General features: G+C 35.7%; 1 protein-coding gene across 2 annotated transcripts in view; it reads right to left on the bottom strand.

Annotated features, from left to right (window-relative positions):
- Window positions 1–17,113, bottom strand: part of LOC104897079 (nuclear pore complex protein NUP160) — a 34,243-nt gene extending 17,130 nt beyond the window's left edge. The window contains exons 1-16 of one of the 2 annotated variants that reach the window (XR_008970005.1): window positions 16,900–17,113; window positions 16,534–16,738; window positions 15,723–15,855; window positions 15,329–15,593; window positions 15,177–15,237; window positions 14,804–14,952; window positions 12,086–12,171; window positions 11,799–11,903; window positions 11,455–11,552; window positions 9,990–10,110; window positions 7,533–7,715; window positions 7,164–7,356; window positions 6,467–7,038; window positions 5,401–5,563; window positions 1,055–1,332; window positions 761–948 (exon numbers count right to left, since the gene is read on the bottom strand). Coding sequence is in view for 1 of the 2 variants with exons in the window: in XM_010683894.4 (XP_010682196.2) it covers window positions 761–948; window positions 1,055–1,332; window positions 5,401–5,563; window positions 6,467–7,038; window positions 7,164–7,356; window positions 7,533–7,715; window positions 9,990–10,110; window positions 11,455–11,552; window positions 11,799–11,903; window positions 12,086–12,171; window positions 14,804–14,952; window positions 15,177–15,237; window positions 15,329–15,593; window positions 15,723–15,855; window positions 16,534–16,715 (2,777 nt within the window). In the remaining variant the exon portion in view is untranslated. The remainder of the gene's footprint in view (window positions 1–760; window positions 949–1,054; window positions 1,333–5,400; window positions 5,564–6,466; window positions 7,039–7,163; window positions 7,357–7,532; window positions 7,716–9,989; window positions 10,111–11,454; window positions 11,553–11,798; window positions 11,904–12,085; window positions 12,172–14,803; window positions 14,953–15,176; window positions 15,238–15,328; window positions 15,594–15,722; window positions 15,856–16,533; window positions 16,739–16,899) is intronic. The other variant, XM_010683894.4, reaches the window with a different exon arrangement.
- Between the last annotated feature and the right edge of the window lie 2,094 nt (window positions 17,114–19,207).

The following is a 19,207-nucleotide window of genomic DNA, read 5'->3' as shown; positions in this document are numbered from 1 at the left end:
AGTGAGTGCCTGACCCGCCTCCCTAGCTGGGAAGTAGGGGGTGATTCACCAAATCATCTTTGGTGGATGATTGGACTAACCTCTTTTATCTTTTAAAGGCAATGTATTAAGCACCTTCTCCAGGCTCTCGTATCAACATTAAAGTAACAGTCTACAAAGGACCTGACTTCTGATTTCTGGCTATTTAAGGCCACCACCATAGGAGAATAAAAGAGCGTCCTAGAAGTGGACAAGTTGTCCTCCATCTAAATAGACATTGAAAGATGAGGAGAAAGAGTATCAATGACGCTAAATATCACTCACAGATATTCTACAAATCACAAAGCTATATAACTAAAGAGAGGCCAACAAACTGCTCTATTCTATTACAAGATGCAGTACGACTATCATTCTTCTCCAGCCATAACCACAGTACTAAAGAAGAATGACAAAGAAAATTCTGCCTGTTATGGCTACCAAATCCAGCATGCTAATTTTCAAGGGACAAGAGAGAAGCAGGAGATACCCACTCCATACCCACAAACTCAAAGAATTTAGAGCCAAAAAAGTCGAGCAAACCCAATGCAAAAACAGATGGTCTCTCTCTCCTCAATCTGATAATCACGTAACAAACTTCATGGGGATAGGTAGGAAAAAAGAGTTTCAAGAGAATTTTGCTAGTGTTTACAAAAGCAATCATATGAGAAACCACTCAGTAAAGGACAAGAAAGAAAATAGATAGAGAGGGAGGAAGAAAATTAGGTACACAAACAGATTTTACCTAAAGAAGCATCTCATGGCTTCACAAACTTTTTTCTCCTTTGAACCTCCACATGGTCCACATTGAGCCTGAGCAAGAAGTGAACATCCTCGAAGATGATGGAGCACACACCACTGGCCATCACTGTTTTGATAACTTACAGATGACTTCTCATTTCTCCAGTGGGCATCCAAGATCATGAGCAAATTCTATTACCAAAAGATGTAGGTGTAACAGGATGACAAGATTTAGCCAAACATTAAATAGGATTATGACTGCCTGTCTAGATAAAGCATAAAAAAAAGGGAAACGAACCTCAGCGGCATTATACTGGCCATGTCTCAGTAGGCTCAACGCAATCTCAGTTGAATGCCCAAAAACATATAAAGGCGTTTCAGCAGACGTGCCCCAAACTAGCCAACCACTGAAATGCTGAACTAAATCAATGAAGCTTCCTGGATTAGGAAGATCACTCAGATACTGAGAATTCCACCCTTCAGATGAACCCTGTGCATCCAATACCAAAATATAGGCCAGGGTGAAGTCAATTGAACCAAGCTTTGCAGTCCATAATCTTTTACCAGTGTCGTTATCTGTAGCAAAAGAAAATGAGGACACAGGATGTATAAGGATGAGAGTAAAGCAGCAAACCATACCCTGATAAGGGTATTTGGTCATACACTCATACATATATTCATTCAGACAGCACCACATGGTTCTACATGGTTAATGTCCCTCATTTGTCAAACATCATGCATACCAGCACATTTCAGAAACACAGTGCATATTCCTTTTTATCAACAGAAGTGCATCTAAGAGAGTAAGTCTCCCACAAAAGAAACAAAGCATCAAGAAGTTCAATGTTGTTTGAAGTGGATTACTGATTGTCTAGTTCCTATGAACCTGCAGGTCTTACGTTGGCTATGGTAGGGTCAACAGAAGTAAAAAAACCTTTGGCTCTTTGCTTATATGGCCATTCGGGGGGTGTTCATTTCGAAAGGAAGGACAATCTTCAGTCAAAAGTGCTCCTGTAAAAGCTTTCTTTGTTCTTCTTGGTCACACTTTGAAATTTGGACTTATGCCTTGCAAACTTTTCTGGAACAGCCTTTATCTTTCATTTCTGCGTGATAAGAACATTGTCTTTTAGTCTTCTACTTAGAGGCGGACTACTCGTTCTCTTTGTTGAATAGTAAATGTGAACTTGATGTCTCGTACTTTTATATAGTTTTTAGACGCATTTAGGTTGCATTTTAAGAACATTTAGGTGAATTGTAATATTACTCCTTTTGTGTCTTTTTGGTGTTTTTTAATGAATTTCAGGAGAACATAATTAGAGTATTATCGGACAAGCTTAAGTATTTAGGAGCAATTGAAAGGAAGTTACATTGGTAAGTATCGCTATGTACAAATCTGAGTGCAAATTGGAGCCAAAACAAAGTTGGAACTTGATAAAAGAATTGTGAAAATTGAGTCATGTCTTCTCTTTCATCCATAACTTTTGAATCGATAATGATAATTGGATGATTCCACCGGCATTGGAGACTAGACTTGAAGAACTTTCCTATAATAGATTGCATGAGCCCAATGCAAGTTATATTTTGGAAGGTATGGGCATTCAAGTTCACACTGTTTTCTAAGGCTTCGCATACGCAGATTAGTGAACTCCACTCTTTTAATGATTGAATTGACTTTCTTTATCTTGTAACTTAGTTTTCTACTGTTATTAGGAGATACAATCTTATATTAGAGGTTTTCCAATTAGGTCAGAGAGTTATTTATTATTCAAGTTGTGCGTTATCTTCTTCTCTAGGTCTTCTCCCTAGGTTTTCCATATTAGCCTAGTTTATTTTCTATTGCTATTTTGGAGATTCGAGATTGTTTGATCAAAATTTCAGATTCATCTTCCATTCAAGTACTATTAATCAAGTTTTATTCTTTCCCTTCTCTTTTGTTTATTATAATTATGTTTTCAATTAAGTTTATTGATTTTTCTATTATTAGTGAGTAATCTTTTTATCTAGAATTGAGTTAAGCTCTCGTATTGATTGATCATATAGATTCTCTTTAATTCCGATGTTATTGAATCATATGCATAGGGTTTAATAAAATTGTTCTTATAGTTAATTTTGCATTATGATTTAGCCCTAATTTTATATTGTCAACGAAAGTGGGGTCTTAATTTAGATAATCTTGTCATTGATTTGAATTCTTCCATGAAAATAGGTGAGAACTAGGATTGAGAATTCTTTTGACATGGTTCTTTATGATTCTAATTATGTAAGTAAGCCATGAAAATAGGAGACATGCATGTCAATTAGGCCTTTTGCTATCACGAAAGTGAGCTCTAGGTATTGACGAATGACTAAGGATTTAGTTTCGATTCGCAAATACTGAGTCATAAGAGAATGTCAATCTCGCCTAAGCTATAATTGAATAACTAGGATGTGAGTTATATTTTGATCAAATTCATATTAGTGGTTGTAGACACATAATCGTGTCTTCCCATTTGAGTACCCCATGATGATACATATCGCGATCTTAATTGTTCCAATCTAAGGGAGAGCAATCTGAATAGTTAGACCCAAAACCGTTTTCAAAATCATAAAGCCTGTTTATTTGTTTTAAAGACAAAATCCAATTTTAAAGCGCAATTACTTATTCCTCATTATTAATTGTATTTTTGAGCCCAAAATTAATTATTTTGAGCCCAATCCTTTGATAAAACTCAATTAATTATTCATGATGATTAATTGTATTGATCAATTATTTTAATAAATATTTTCAAAAATAAATAAATATTTTTCAAGGATATTATGAAAATGAAGGATTTATTACTAAACTGATACTTTATCTATTTAAAATAGCTATTTTTCGGATTTAAAAAGATATTATTTGATAGAGATTAAAAAAAATTCTTTAGGAAAATTGAATCAAATAAAAAACCGCCCAGAATGGAGTTGCGTGTGACGCACATGAAATTGCGCTCAGAGCCGTGCGAGGGACGCAAAGCTTGTGCATGCCACGCAATCCTGTGTGTGCCGTGCAATGTTATTTTTTATCTTTTTAAAATAAAATTCCTATAAGTAGGCCAACGTTTTCCAGATTTTAAAATACACTTTTACACATACTAAGATCACTCTCATACTCTTATACTTTCACATACAAACACATAAACATAGTCATACTCATACTTCGATTGTTCGTTGAATGCTTCATGATTGCTCCTCCTGAAGGTTGCTATTCTCTCATGGAGAAGCCACACCGGTATATTTATGAGGGTCCTTGATATTTCTTTTCTTATTTATTTTATTGAAGTTATTAACAATCTTTTCATGATGTGAATCTTTAATAAATAATCGTTCTCTATACATTTTTCATCTCTTCTCCTTTTTATTTTGTATATGTTGTTATGAACATTATGCTTATGCTTTCACCACCTATTATTGCTAATGAAGACCTAAGAAATTGTTCTAATGCCTAATAAAATAATTGGATAATTTAATTACGAACCTAGTAATTTTAATTGTGTGTGCCGTGCAATGTTATTTTTTATCTTTTTAAAATAAAATTCCTATAAGTAGGCCAACGTTTTCCAGATTTTAAAATACACTTTTACACATACTAAGATCACTCTCATACTCTTATACTTTCACATACAAACACATAAACATAGTCATACTCATACTTCGATTGTTCGTTGAATGCTTCATGATTGCTCCTCCTGAAGGTTGCTATTCTCTCATGGAGAAGCCACACCGGTATATTTATGAGGGTCCTTGATATTTCTTTTCTTATTTATTTTATTGAAGTTATTAACAATCTTTTCATGATGTGAATCTTTAATAACTTGTCACTAAAAGAACGGTCTTTATATCTTTATATGTGTTTAATGAACCAACCTATTTTTTAGGGTGCTTGGAAATATTATATGATTGTTATTTTGCATAAAACTTGTTATGAATCGATATTAAGTAGAGGTCAGCAATGAGTGACCGTGATTCATGATCATGTTCGTACCCTCACCCCCAAACTCAATTTTTGGTTCATGACCATTAATGAAGTTATAACGGGAAATTTGATATTGGATAAGTCCCTAAAATGTCCCTAAGTTTCCCAAATATCCAATTAGGTTTATGAGCCTTCCTTTAAGACTTGTTGGTGACTTCGAAAATATTTTTCAATAAAACCCATAAATGAGGTAGTTGGATACGGGTTCACACCGCGTAAGGCGTATAAAAACACGCCTACATAGGTGATGCTTAATCTTAGTGTTTTAATGATCATATATATCAAAGTTTGTCATATATTGTTATTAGCTTAGTTACTAGTTAATAAACTCTTCTTGATATTTGAATTTTGTAGCTAATTCATAGTCTAGAATTAACTAGTGTTTAATCTTGCACGAGTTTGACTCGCATGTGCTATGACACCGTTCACTTGCGGTATTAAAAAAAACCTAATAAAACTATACATGAAAAAATAATTTCACAACAGCATATAGACAAACACACACTAAAAGATAGATGAAGAGAGCCCCAGGTCACATAAGGAAACAACATTCAAGCAGACAGATACAAGCCCAAGTAAACTACTATAATCAATCAAGAGACAGTGCTACACAATTTATCAGACCCAATGTAGTGATAAAAATATAGCCATACCTATCTTCAAAGACGATAACTGAGAGCTGAAATCTTCGGCTGAATAAGATTTTGATGGCATCGTAGTCAGGAAATGGATGATAAGCCACTCAGCAATTGATTCATGGATCATAGGAATAAGTTCAAGCTGAATTTTAGATATATCATCAGGCTGCATATGAACCTATAACAAGCAAAATCAGGATTTTCAGAATTATTCATAGGTGTCAATGCAAGCTTCTTTTACTTTTATTTTGTGCGGGGGGTTTGATGACAACCATGACATAGCAATTTTTGCGAGGTCGCCTCAGCTATGATGGATACATTGGGAATCTCTCTCCTCTAAATTCAACAATACTCCAATAACTCCTATCACATGATCACATCTACCTTTTTAATAATATAAAACTTGATAGCCAACAATTACTTATCATTAAAAACTATGTACCTTGATAGCTGGTTGGAGAAAGTAATAAAGATAATGGTCAAAGTTATGTGTTTGCAAGCGTGAAAGTCAAAACGTTGCAATTTTATAAGAGCAAACAAAGTATGAATTTATAGTACTTGTGACTTGATCTTGGGTGTCCCATATTCAAAATAAGCCTACTTTTTAAGGTAAAAAGAAGTACTCTTAATTTGCAAAGCATAAGATATTTAATAGTTAAACTATAATAATGATAATATTTGACACTCATAACTCTAAACAATAAAGAAACAATGCAACTTTCTTTTGTATGCTTTCTTCATGTCTTTATAGGTAAGGTATAAGCTTAAAATTGTTGATTTGGGACAATTCAAGTTCTGGAAAATGCATTGTCCGCAGAAAATTTTGTATTACTATATATGCACTATACAACTTATAATGAAGAAAAATATGATCAAACCACAATAGCACTATACCAAAACAAATTATACAATACGTTTGGTGCAGTTTGACAAAATGCCAAAGCGTTTGCTTGGTCAGGTTTGTGTTTGCTCTAAAACTGAATGAAACAGCAGCATGAACATCCTAGTTACCAGAATGCAAGTATCTGAAGCACAAAACAACATTCATACACATCAAATTATAATAGACATCATCGATTACCTGGCCACTGATGTCCAAAAGGTAAGTTAAGAACAGAAGTACATTCAACGCGGACTCGAACATCATTTCAGCAACTTGGGAGGTCGCCTGAACTATGATGGATACATTGGCACTCAACACCAAATCTGAATCCATCTTTTCTGTGGGCTTACGAGGTACTATAAGATTTAAATAGCTCTCTATAACATTCAAAATTCTGCCCCATCCACTAGCTTTATCACACAAACCATGAATTGATATTAGAGTATTCATGGTGAATTTCCTTAAACTTTTGTGCTCTGAAAGCTCCTTTTTTCGAAGAACATCAGCTCCTATATCTGATACATTTGACACTGCATCAGATGCATTATGACCACATTTGACAGAATTCAGCAAGCGAGGCACTATATCCTCAGAAGAGATACTTGATACACCAACTACTGATTCATAGAAAATAGGTGAAATAGCTGGGCCTAATCGTCCACTTAAAAGCCTGGAGCAGCGCAGCACTTCAAACAATATCTCACGCTCAAGACCATTGCTAGACACATCAAACCCAAACTTAGGAAAATCTTTGAGCTCTTCAAAATTTCCTAGCAGAAGATAGAAATTTTAAGGATTTTAAGGGCCAGAAGCACAGTAAGCAAAAAATAAACAAATGTCTATACAATACTTAAGCCAAGACAAATTTACTAGGAGATGAGGATGGAAGGCCAACCATACACAAGCAGCTCGATATCCTGTAGAGAACGAAATAGAGAAACACCATTTTCTCTGATCAATCCAACGGCTCCACTGGTTGAATCAACAAGCAAACTTAGCGCTGTATTGCTCTTGCACCATCGATCAAAGTACCGTGAACAAAATTCTTTCCAGCATTTAAAAGCTGAAAATGAAGTTCTGCTGATGGCCTAGTACATGATAAAATTAATTAGATAAACTCCTATCTTCTCTCTGCAACTTCATAAGTTGGAAGAGATGGACAAAGCTGGATATCCTCCCTCTATGTGATCACCTTTTCCCCCCTGCTAGTTTTTCCTATCTTGAGAAATAAGTAAAATACAGAAATATAGGGTGTTATAAGGACCTCGTGTTCAATCAGCAACAGGATTTCCCTGCTCAATTCATCGATGGTCAAGGCCTGAAATTCAATATCGGTCCAGCGTTTGTCATAATCTTCTAATGTCAAACGCAAGACGCTACTATTAAACACCCCTGGATGCAGTAGCCTGCGTAAGAATATAGATGAAACGAATCCAATGATTTGTGCCTGCATATTACAAGAAAAAACTAGCAGTCAGCAAAAGAAATTCAAGAGCAACATATGACACTCACAGAACTACAGAAGCACAAAATTAAAAACAGAACTTTACTGCATCTACAGTTTGCGAGTGGTTACCATCTTACAGATGGCTAGCTATTGATGTGGATGTTTCTTCCTTTTTAGATGGAGGGATAATAGTAACATAAAAAGCCTCCCTTCGGAATTCAGGATCAAAATGTTACTGTTGGTTGCTTATCATAATTATTATGATTATTAGTTCTCAAGTTTATTATTATTATTATTATTATTATTATTATTATTATTATTATTATTATTATTACTATTATTATTATTATCATAATTAGTATTATGGAGCTAAGCTAAATTGATATAAGACCAAAAGAACAGGGCCTAATTACAAGTTGGAGTTATACAGTTTTGAAACTTGTCAACACTAAAGAAATTTGATCGAGTTCCGGGTCTTGAGTTCGAACACTACCATTTAGCTCAATAAGTGTAATCATTATAAGAATGGTAAGTCAAATGGGATGTTTCTGCTTTCATAAATTCGGCTTTCAGATATTCCCTCTCCTATCTTGCTGACCCAATTTATCCCCTTACAGCATTGAGGTCCAGGGTGGGGTGGAAGGGCTGACCTGTTACGAACTTATTTAAAAATTATACAGCACCCTTTCTCTCTCTTATCATTTTTACTGTCTTTTCTCGCATAGCATGCGAGACTTTCAAATTTCATACAGATAACATAAACATTCAAAGTGTTAGGACTTAGGAGCATTGGTCAACAAAATCACCATCTGTCGTTGGTTATACTCACTTCCTCCACTTTCCTCTCTCTCCTCTCACTGACCTTTCTATAGGCACTTGTATAAAAACAAAGCAGCCCGGCCAAGAATTCACTGTCCCCCATACCATGTAAGCCCCCACCGACCATTTTTCCTCAAATACAGCATTATGTCATAATAGCCTCTCTTGAAAGAACTGAGAATCCTCCTTTCTCTTTAGAAGTAATAGCCAAGAAGGAAGGACGCTGGATAGAGAGAGCGTGAAACAAAATTTTGAAACGAAGAGAAACTAAGGAACTAAGGAAGGAGAGAGAGTTTGAATTTTGAAACCCTAACTATAAACTTCCTGCCACGAGGCACGAGCCACCGCCAGCCAGAGCCGCGACGACGACAAGCCGTGTGGAACAAACACCGAAGTTCGAGGGAACCTCAACCCACTACCCAGCCAAACTGCCAAACGAACGAAGGAGATATGAGGAACGACGACTCGACGAGTCACGCCACCAGTCGCAGGATGCCTCACACCAGTCACCAACCCCGACGCCCAAGTCGTCCAGTCACGTCACCACCCACCAGTGGCAGTAAGTTGTTTTTTTCTAATTTCTAGAACCTTTTTAGTTTCCCTGTCAAAAAAAAAAGTTTTAATTTCATGTTTTTTAGGTAATATTTACATTATTTGGTTGTGATATTTGTGAATTTGTGATTATGGATTTATGGTTGTTGAATACTTGAATTGATTTGTTGTTGGTTTGGTCATGAATCATGATCTATTGAGGTGATTTGTTGATTCATGTTTTAGGTTTATTTAGTTTGCAATTTCGAATTTATAATTTGGAAATTGTAAATATGAGTTGATTTATAATTGACTAGTTTGGTTTGACATGTAATTAATTAATGTTTAACAATTTAATAGGAAATATCAAGTGATTCACATTCACCTAATTCTAACAAGTATTAAACAATTTGTGTTGTAGTGTTTTTTTTTCTAATTTTTTTCCGAATGCCCAACGGTCAGATTTTGTCCCCCCACTTTGAGAATCCTGGCTCCGCCAATGGACTTGAGTGACCACTTTCACCTCTTTGGTCCATGCATTAGTTTGTTCAGCAACAAACAAATGTAAAAGACCTGGGTTTTGCCATTCTGGAATGCAGTTAGCAATGATTCATGCAAATTGAGTAACAAAAAAAAAAAAAAAAATAAAAAATCAAATGTCAGATTAACCTTGGCTTTAGCATTCATACAAGTAAATGAATAGCGATTGTTCTCTTTCTCATCAATCATCCTTGAAATGATTCGTCCACATATTTGATTAAGTAAGCCAGGAGGACACTCAAGACCCCCCCCCCCCGAATGTAGTGCAGGGGTAACAAAAAGTGCATTAAATGAACGGAATGCACAAAAAGGGTCCGATATGAACTAACATAAGGACCAAAAAGTAACAGACATGCTATAGTATTTAATAAATAATGGGAATACCTTTGAAGAAGAAAATATTGAGCAGGTGGTTTGGTAAAGATCATCCAGGGAATGCTCAGAACTCTGAAACATTTGCTCTGCAATGAAGGATTCCTGCAGGGAGTAACACTGACCCTTCTCCCTACCAAAAAATATACATAAGTGAATATAATGGTCATAAAAATCTATGTGCACACATAAATATATCTCATATTATGTTGTCACCCATCCAGGAGACCTCATTCAAACTATAACAAGTCTCATACAGCAGTACAGCAAACTTCAAAGCATGACATTACTCTCCTCTAACTATAGATACCATAAGACTTGTATCAATTAAGTTGGATCTTAAGAGTTGATGTCCAAATACTTCTGTTATTGATAAGTTTCAAAAAGAATTGGGTACATAAATCAAGGAGGTAAAGAAAGTGTGACTATACTCCTCCTGTTGGTATTGTTGGGAAGATAAAGTTGAGGGAAGGAAAGTGAGTAAAAAAAATACATGCAACATCCAAGTCATAAAGATTACCTCAATGCCTCCGATAAGGCTTCCGCCTTAAGCCAACATTACATATACATTTAAATTGTGGAATCACACTTAATATGATATTATGACTCCAAAATAATATCCCTAAAACAGTAGAATGACAGTCGTTAAGCTACAGTGGGAGTTATTGTTTTAGAAAACATCAGCGAGGTCATTCATTGACATAATCGCAATGATTTTTTTTGCCAACAGTCTCAAGGCAAAAAGAGATCTAGCTTCCACCATTCTATACAAGAGCATTTGTAATTATGCATTTATGCTGAGAATTCAATTTCAGAGATTTCTATATACCCTAAATTCCATACTGGTCACTGGTGTTACATGAAAATCAGAAGCAATATTATATAACTCGTTTTTCTCCAAAGAGTATCAGCAAATTTTTTTAGTCTAATGATGATCACAAACTTTTATCGTCGGATTTCTATCACAAATGTTCAGGAAAACAAAGTCTGGATGAATCTTAAGATCAGAGAATGTTTCCGCATTTCGTTGTTTCAATGTTTTTAGTACTATTCTAATACTCCCTCCGTCCATCAAAAGACTTCCCATTTCTAATTTTGGCACTATTCATAAGTAAGAAAATCTTCCAAAAAAAATTCTTATATATAAGAAAATACATAGTCATATGAGTTCTTGTTTGATTCGTCTCATTGTATACATTACAAAAATCAAACTTTTATAATTTCTATTAATATGTAAATGAAGATATTAATGATACAAAATGTGCATTGGCAAACATGAAAAGGAGAAATGAGAAGTCTATTGAGGGACGGAAGGAGTACAATAGATAAAAATTGAAAGAAAAAATCTGTGCAGACAGAGGAAACAATGCAGTTTTTAGCCATCATGCAAAAATGTGCAAAGGCATAGTCAGATGAAAAATGTGATAATGAGCAGAGTAAAAATGAAGTCTGAGGAGAATACACAAGTACCACTTACGCGTCAATATTTAGAGAAGTCAAGTCTTGTTCCAGCAACCCATCTTCCTTTAGAACCCATATCTTCTTTGATGAAAATTTTACATCAATCAACTTCCCCTAAACATGAGGAGTTACTTTCACTTAGACAAATAGAACATTTTGTTATTAAAAAGAAAGTAAGAGACCGCATACCAGAATATAACTAGGAAATAGGAATAACTTTTTGGGGAGATAAGTAACAAGGAAAGAACAGAAAAGAAACCAGGGGGTGCAAGCGTGCAGCCCTTTACAGGAAGGGGCATGACCAAAAAAAAAATTAGAACATCAGCACTACAGAGTACGCAAAGGGACGAATTTCATTACCTGATACAAACGGATATACTGCATTGATGAACCAAGTGACAAAATATACCTCTCTCCTAAGGAGATGTTGAGGTTACAGATCCCAATTCCCTGTGTGTTCACTCCCTTCACAGTTTAAACAGATGCCATTTTTGTATCAGAAACTACTAAAATGGAGAAAAAGATGATTATAATAAACTCATTGCAGGACAAAGACGGAAGAAAATTTTACAGCGAGCATAGAGAACCGGGAACACTCATAATCTACTGATAATATTATGGCTTGTAGACATGAAAAAAGTACATACCATGGATTGTGTGTACATAATCGCCAGAGGGATTGTAAGCGCATCAACATCAACAGGACCAACCCACAGCCGTAAGAAAGTACTTCCTAAAAAGAAAACCGGCTGTGATAGCATGCCAAACACTACAATAGGCCATCCCAATCATCATATGCAATTTTCAACAACAGTATAACAGTATAACCTGCAACCTAAAAGAAAGGGGATTCCTACCAAGACACGACAAAACAGATAACATTTAGTTGGTGATCCCCGCATGAGAGGTCTTGAGAGATTAAAGTGTACTTCACATCATACGCTACTTGATCCAAAGATATTTAAAACAAAGAGTTCAATGGAAGAAGGAAATAAGAACACAAAGAGCAACAAAACAAGAAGAAAAACCAATCAGGATGAACAATTTGATAAAGAGATGAAAAGGTTAGCAGAATGTCTAGAGAGGTCAAGATGTATTCAGCAAGCGAGGCTGTGAGGATGAGCCATGTAGAAGGACATTTGAATAAAAGAGGGAAAAAAATAAGCTGTTAAGCTAGTGGTAGTATTTAGTTACTAATACAGGTAGTAGGTGCATTTAAGGGTAAGATGTTCTAGCACGAGAGATTGTATGGAAAAAGCCACGCAGAACATTCTTATGCAGAGATGATAAACAATAAATACTAATAGGCTAGTAGTAGTTGTTGATGATAGAAGCAGTTGGTAATGGTAGAAAAAAGGCAAAGAAGAGGTAGCCTTTAAGATAAACAGAATTTCTATTAATAAATAAAGCAGGAACACTACTAGAGGACAAGGAGTCTTTGTCCAAGAGCAACAACAATGTCAGAGCCCTAATCACATAATTATCAGAATTGCTTGCATGAGTAAGGAATTTATCTCCGGTTCCACATGGATCCTATCGATATGCCTTTTCTCCACATCTAAGGGTCACCATAAGTAGAGATTTTATCTCCGATGGTTGTCCACATGGAAATCTATCTATGATTCTGTGATGCATTTTCTCCACTTCTAAAGGTTACCATGTGTGTATCCAGCTTTTTGAAACATGTTTAGTCAAGATATGGTCATACGACTAGCAAAATATAGAATGGTCTTACCCCTTCATTCCTTCTCCCATATCCAAAACCCCATGAACAATTTCAAAACCATTGCAACTCCCCCCCCCCCAACCCAGCATTTTCATTTACATCTCTACCAGTTAAAAACTTTTTTGTGTGGGGGATACCTTGAACTACGTCATCTAAATCCTACCAAAAGTAAAGTTTTAAGAGTGAAGTCTACACCGACTTTGAGGCACATAAGCACTATCGATATGCGCAATCTCTCTATCACATATGATCTTTACTCTTATAATCCTCTCACCCTTCCTCTATACCTCGATTACATTGATATTTTTCCTAGCATCCATGATAATGTCAACACCTGCTTATCATGTCCTGAAGTTATACCCCCATAATTCTAGTTCTTTCTCCTACCCACTTGGGCTCTTGAAAACACAAAATTAATTATGAGGTCCTTTCCTAAGTTAAATCATAAAAAGAAAAACAATAGCATGTCACTCACATTTTATATCACCACGAGCAATTGCACAAAATTCCCATAGAGTAGAACCAAATCCAAGCAAGTACAAGAATCTATAGCACATAGCCTGTGTCCCATAGCTCTACTCTAAATATTTATTTCGCCTTCCTAACCACAAAACCCAAGAACATCCAAGCAAGTAGATACCCCGAAAAAGCTATTTCATTTAGTCAGGTATTTTTTGCACTGGCCTCCAGAGATAAATAAATCCACAAAAAGAGGAACTCAAACCCTAATAAGGGAGGCTATGCCCTAAAAAATTGATTGGTTTCTTTCCATCCAAGTGGACCACCAAATTGCCAACATAAACACTTCAGCAAGCCAACATGTATTTGCCCTTCTTTCCGAAGCTAAGAGACCATCTTTTACATAAGAAGGCAGGCTGCACCTATGTTACTCCGACACTTTTAATTTCTTCACGTACCTGTGTTGGACGCATATCGTGATACTTCATTAAGGACCAAAAACTGGAACATTTTTCCAAGAAACGGCTGAGTACTTAACTTTATCCTAGTCGAGTAAAATAGGCTGCACCCAGATAATAACAAACAAGGCTAAACATAACTGCCAAAAGGGAAAGAGCACTAGAGTGTCAGATCTCATTAACGATTTATTCAAGTATGAAATACATTCAGCAATTTCCTTCCAAATTGCTTAACATTTTTCGAACGGATTTCTTCTTATAATCATAATAACTGATGTATCAGACATTGAAGTAAAATGTCAGAAATTTTCTTACCCTTTTTTACATGGGGGCGAAGACCGCGAAGTAGGTAAAGAAGATTTAAGTGACCAAGGAAGAAATAAGTACAGCAGGGAGGACATGAACATGATATCCCCCAATGTACAGAAACTCCAACAGTCTAAATCCAGAGAAAGCCTTAGAAGCAAAATTCCAAAAATCAACCAGAAATACACTGTATCCCACAGGAAATTTCATTAGAAAATCAATTCTAAAACATCATGCTGTCCCTCTCCAACCCTGTCATTTTCATACGTGATGTACAACTTACCACAATGAATTCACGAGTATTTAACTATCTAAGGTACTTTAAATTTCGCAAAACTCACTATTGTTTTTTAATTCATCCAAGTTGAGGGGGAATTTTCACAGATGATTAAGAATGATTGAATTCAAAATCATACCTGGACTACTTAAAGATTGACTAAAAATCTTGCCATGACGGTGAAGATCCCATACTCGCAGACATCCATCAGAATGGAGCACAAACACAACCTTTCTGCCATGAATATCAGAAACCACTAAATCCCTCACTGACCCAGCTAACCTGCTTCTGCAATTTCATTAAGAAAAGCTAAAATTAATATCCATTACAGAGTCTTGGTGATCCATTGAAGGAAAATCTGAAACAACTACCAAGAGAATCAGTCAAGCATTGCGCATAAATATATCATCAGGAGAGGCCTAGCTTGACAGTAAAAATCCTAAGGTAGATTAGTACAACCTTCAATAGATCACAGATAAAGATACTAGCAAGGACAAGATGCAGAAGAGCACCTGGACATTAGACCCCACAAGCGACTTAAAGCTGCCTCATCACGCAACTCGTACATGAAACCTAGAATTAAACCATGAACAATGAGCGGGAAAGAAAGAAGCCATGTCCTATAAATCGCATACGTAGCAGTATGGAATACAGAAAGTTTTACCTGGAGCATTTTCGTCAAGCACACCAAGTTTGAAACAACTGACTGATCCATCATCTCTCCCAATAATAAAACAACCAGTTGTTGCAGTGGCAGCAGTAATGGGTGAGCAGTCAGGGGAGAGATTTGTATCAAAGTGCAGAATCTCATTAGATGAGAAAATGAAAGAGACAGCATAAGCAGAGATATTCTTGAGTCGAAGAAGGTAAGCAGTGCCGGAGATTGACAAGACGTACAGCAGATACACATCGCCATAAGCAGAATTTATCTGTCACATGCATATGAGAGACAAATTTGCAATACTTATGTTATGATTCCGAGAACTTCAAAAAGTTGGGCATAAAATCACAAAACCTCAATTAAAAGCAACATTACGACAAGAGGGAAGTGTCAAAACCTCATTCTTGCATATATAAGCAAAAGAAGACAACGCCTCCGGGAAAAGGACACGCAAACCGACCCTTGGGGTGTCTTTATCAGCATTAAGCTCCAGTATTTCAATAGCATGAGGCAGTCTCTCACAAATACGCCTAACAAAAGTATGGGCACATATTAAAAGATTGCAAATCAGTGATTCATCCATGTCAAGTCAATCAGTATCATGTCGATACAAAACCCCGTCAAACACACAATACAACTGTAGAAATGTAATTCTTTTGATAAAATTTGCTGAACCCTCAAACTATCTGACATGAACTCTTTATTGTTAAAACCTAATTCTAGCTTTCGTTTAGCTCCTTTGAGAATCTCCGCCTCATCACAATCAGGTGCATATTACTCTTATAAGTGCCCACACATCAAAAAGCAAGTTAACAGTTAAAGTGGCAACCGCATTGCCATTAACTCTTGACTTTCACATGTCAAACAACGCCAGGAGTTTCAAGTGTCTAGCTCGGGAGATGAACAAAATTAACCAAAAGAGACCAAAATTAACATTCCAAATTTGTAAAAAATGAAGTTAAACATCAAATGGCAGCAGAATGATTATCGGTTACAGTCATATAAGCCCAGCTTGGACATCCAATTGTTTCTATTTGAATCATCTGGATAATTACAAAAACAAGGACAATTCATTAACCCACAAACACTGTCATTAACTAATTGGCGTGCTCCAGGAATCGTTGATGCCACGAGCTGGGCACTGTCCAATATGTAAAATACAGAACAATATATTAAACGACATCAAAGACAAGAGATAGAGAAAATACCAAATAAGATAGGTTGGAGGAGTCCCAATAATAGAACAGGAGGCACAATCTTCGGTAGGAGGAGCTACAGACCGCAAACCGGAAGCAGAAGCAAACGTATCGGGGACCGATGCCTCAACCCACTTAACTGAATCACTGCCAATAAATGGCACCTCCATTCCCACTAATGATTTCCTTCCCATCTTCTCTCACCGCAGTTTCAGTGCTGTGCTCATGAAAACCCAAATGCAGATGATTAATTTGATGCCAATTTAAGAACTTTTAAGCTTAATACCCAAAAATAAAGCAAAGTAACGCAATTGATTCCGATAATTTGACAACAATTAAGTTAAATTAAAGCTTGTGAGGAGAGAGAAAATTTAATACCTCGATGAAGAGAATACGAATGCAATTGAATTAGTGAAGAATCTGAACGGAAAATCGGGAAGAACACTAAGCTTGAATCATTGAAAGAGGGAGATATACCGGTAACGAGGATGTAGGGTTTAGAGTTTAAAGGGGAGAGAGTGGAGTTGGGGTTTTAGTGCAGAAGCTATTATTAGCATTTGCTGCTACTCCAAATTTTTATTTTGTTCAACTTCTGAGCGCGGTCTGGTGCAGATGAAGGGGTGCTGGAGGGGAACTTTGGTACCGAACCGATAGAATCAACGGTTAAACGATTACGGTTATTATTTTGGAGTGAATGGTTAACCGAAATATTGAAAAAAAAAATTATCTATTTAATTATTGTGGAACATTTTCATTCAATTACATTAAGGCTCTGTTCGACAACAACTTTTGCACTAGCTTTTAGTGTTTTGACTAGGTCAAAACACTAATTAAGTGTTTGGCGTAGTAGATGTTGGAGTAGCTGTTGGAATTTAAAGTAGCTTTTGGATAGCTTTTCCCAAACGTCATCTTTTATAGCGTTCAATTTATGGTAGCAGTGTTCTACTCTTTTCTTTTCTTTTTTCAGAGAAAAATAAGGTGACAATTTATGGAAGACTGATTCTCATCTCCACACCTCCAATCCTCCATAGCTGATGCGCATCACTCTACAACCTTGAATCTTTGAAAAAAATTCCACTTTTTATGGATGAAAATTTGGGATTAACAAAATCTCTATTATTCAGGCGCTATAACTTCTTCTATGCGTGATATTCTACATTTCAGTATCATCTTGAAATTTCTTCAGGTGCTATATATACGTTTACAAATTCTTTGGGAATTCACAGTATCATCTTGAAATTTCTTCCTCCAGGTAAGTCTATAATTCCTCTTTCTCTTGCATTATATTTAACTTTATGACTAGAGTTTTTTGCTCCTCTTCTTTTAAAGTATGAATTTTGCATGGTACAGATTCTTTCATTTGTCATTGTGTTCATAATTATTAGAAGAGATTCAATCACCTGAAACCAAGGTATGTGATTTATCTCAAAAATTACCTTTTTATTGCTGAGTTATTGGTTGCTTAATTTGATTGCTGATTTTTTGTAGTTTGTGGGGGGTTTTGGGTTTTTTTGGGGGGGGTTGATGGTTTTTGTTTGATCGATTGTTAAGTGAGTATGATTTTAATAGTTGAATTGGAAAAAAAAAATGGGTTTGATTGGGTTTTAGTTGTGGGGATTTGGGGTTTTTTTTTGGGGGTGTTTGACTTGAGCTTAATTTGATTGATTTTGAGGAAATTGAATTAAGTGGTTTTTGTATTGATGAGCTTAATTGTTACTGTTATTAGATTAATTTGTTTGCGAGATGACTTCTTTTTAACATATAAAAACTCCATGATCAGCTCAAAACTAAAAGAAACTATAATCAGAGTTCTCTATCCATTGTTCTTCCTCTTGACATAAGTACATATGTTCCCTTTGTTCTCTTGTTAGCTGGAGAAGGCTGTCTTCTTTTGTCTACTCCCTTTTATCATTTCTTTCATTCTTTCTAGAACTTAAATTAGGTCTTTGATCCGCATCTATAGAGGCATTGGTAGATATAGAACACTGTTCTTTGATCAACTTTTATAGAGGAATTGGTAGATGTACAACTTATCAGTATAAATTTAGCCTTTGAATTGTTGCAGTTATCTCATGGTTTAATTTATGTCAGATTTTATAAACCTTTCATCAGTGGGCTAATTGTTCCAAAAGCTGTAATTCTGTTTTAATTGAATTATTAGACTCTCTTCTTTTCATCTTAAAAAAGAAGTTTTAGGTGGTAAAATGAATTGATTTGAAGGCTAGTAAGTAGTAAGTCACTATTTCTAAAAAGAGGGTCAAAGGTGTTTAGAGTTTCTTGTGCACAGCTCAAATTTCTCATAGTTTTGGAATGAAGTAAAGTATCTGGTGTTTAAGTCCATCTGAAATTCGAAACAAATGCCTATGAACCTTGATTAGAAAGGGTGAGATAAAAATTAATTACTCTTCATGTTTTCTTTTAACTGGTCCACTGTACTGATATCTTGGTTTGTTGGACCCATCTTGTTTCCAATTTTGCTACTGTTTATTGTTTCTTCATTATTAAAATTTTCATTAGGGTATTAGGTAATACTCCCTCCCAAGTTCCAAATAACTAGGACACAGGTGGTATCATATATGTCGATAGCTCGTTTACAGTAGCTTTTGTAGAGTATTAGTCTCGGTCATTAGCAACAGAGTCGAGATTGGAGATTATGTATGAGAAATGAGAACAGTTAATGGGAATT

This window comes from Beta vulgaris, chromosome 6 (genome assembly GCF_026745355.1).
Source record: "Beta vulgaris subsp. vulgaris cultivar EL10 chromosome 6, EL10.2, whole genome shotgun sequence".
Lineage (NCBI taxonomy): Eukaryota > Viridiplantae > Streptophyta > Magnoliopsida > Caryophyllales > Amaranthaceae > Beta > Beta vulgaris.
This window is presented reverse-complemented; position numbering and strand designations above follow the sequence as displayed.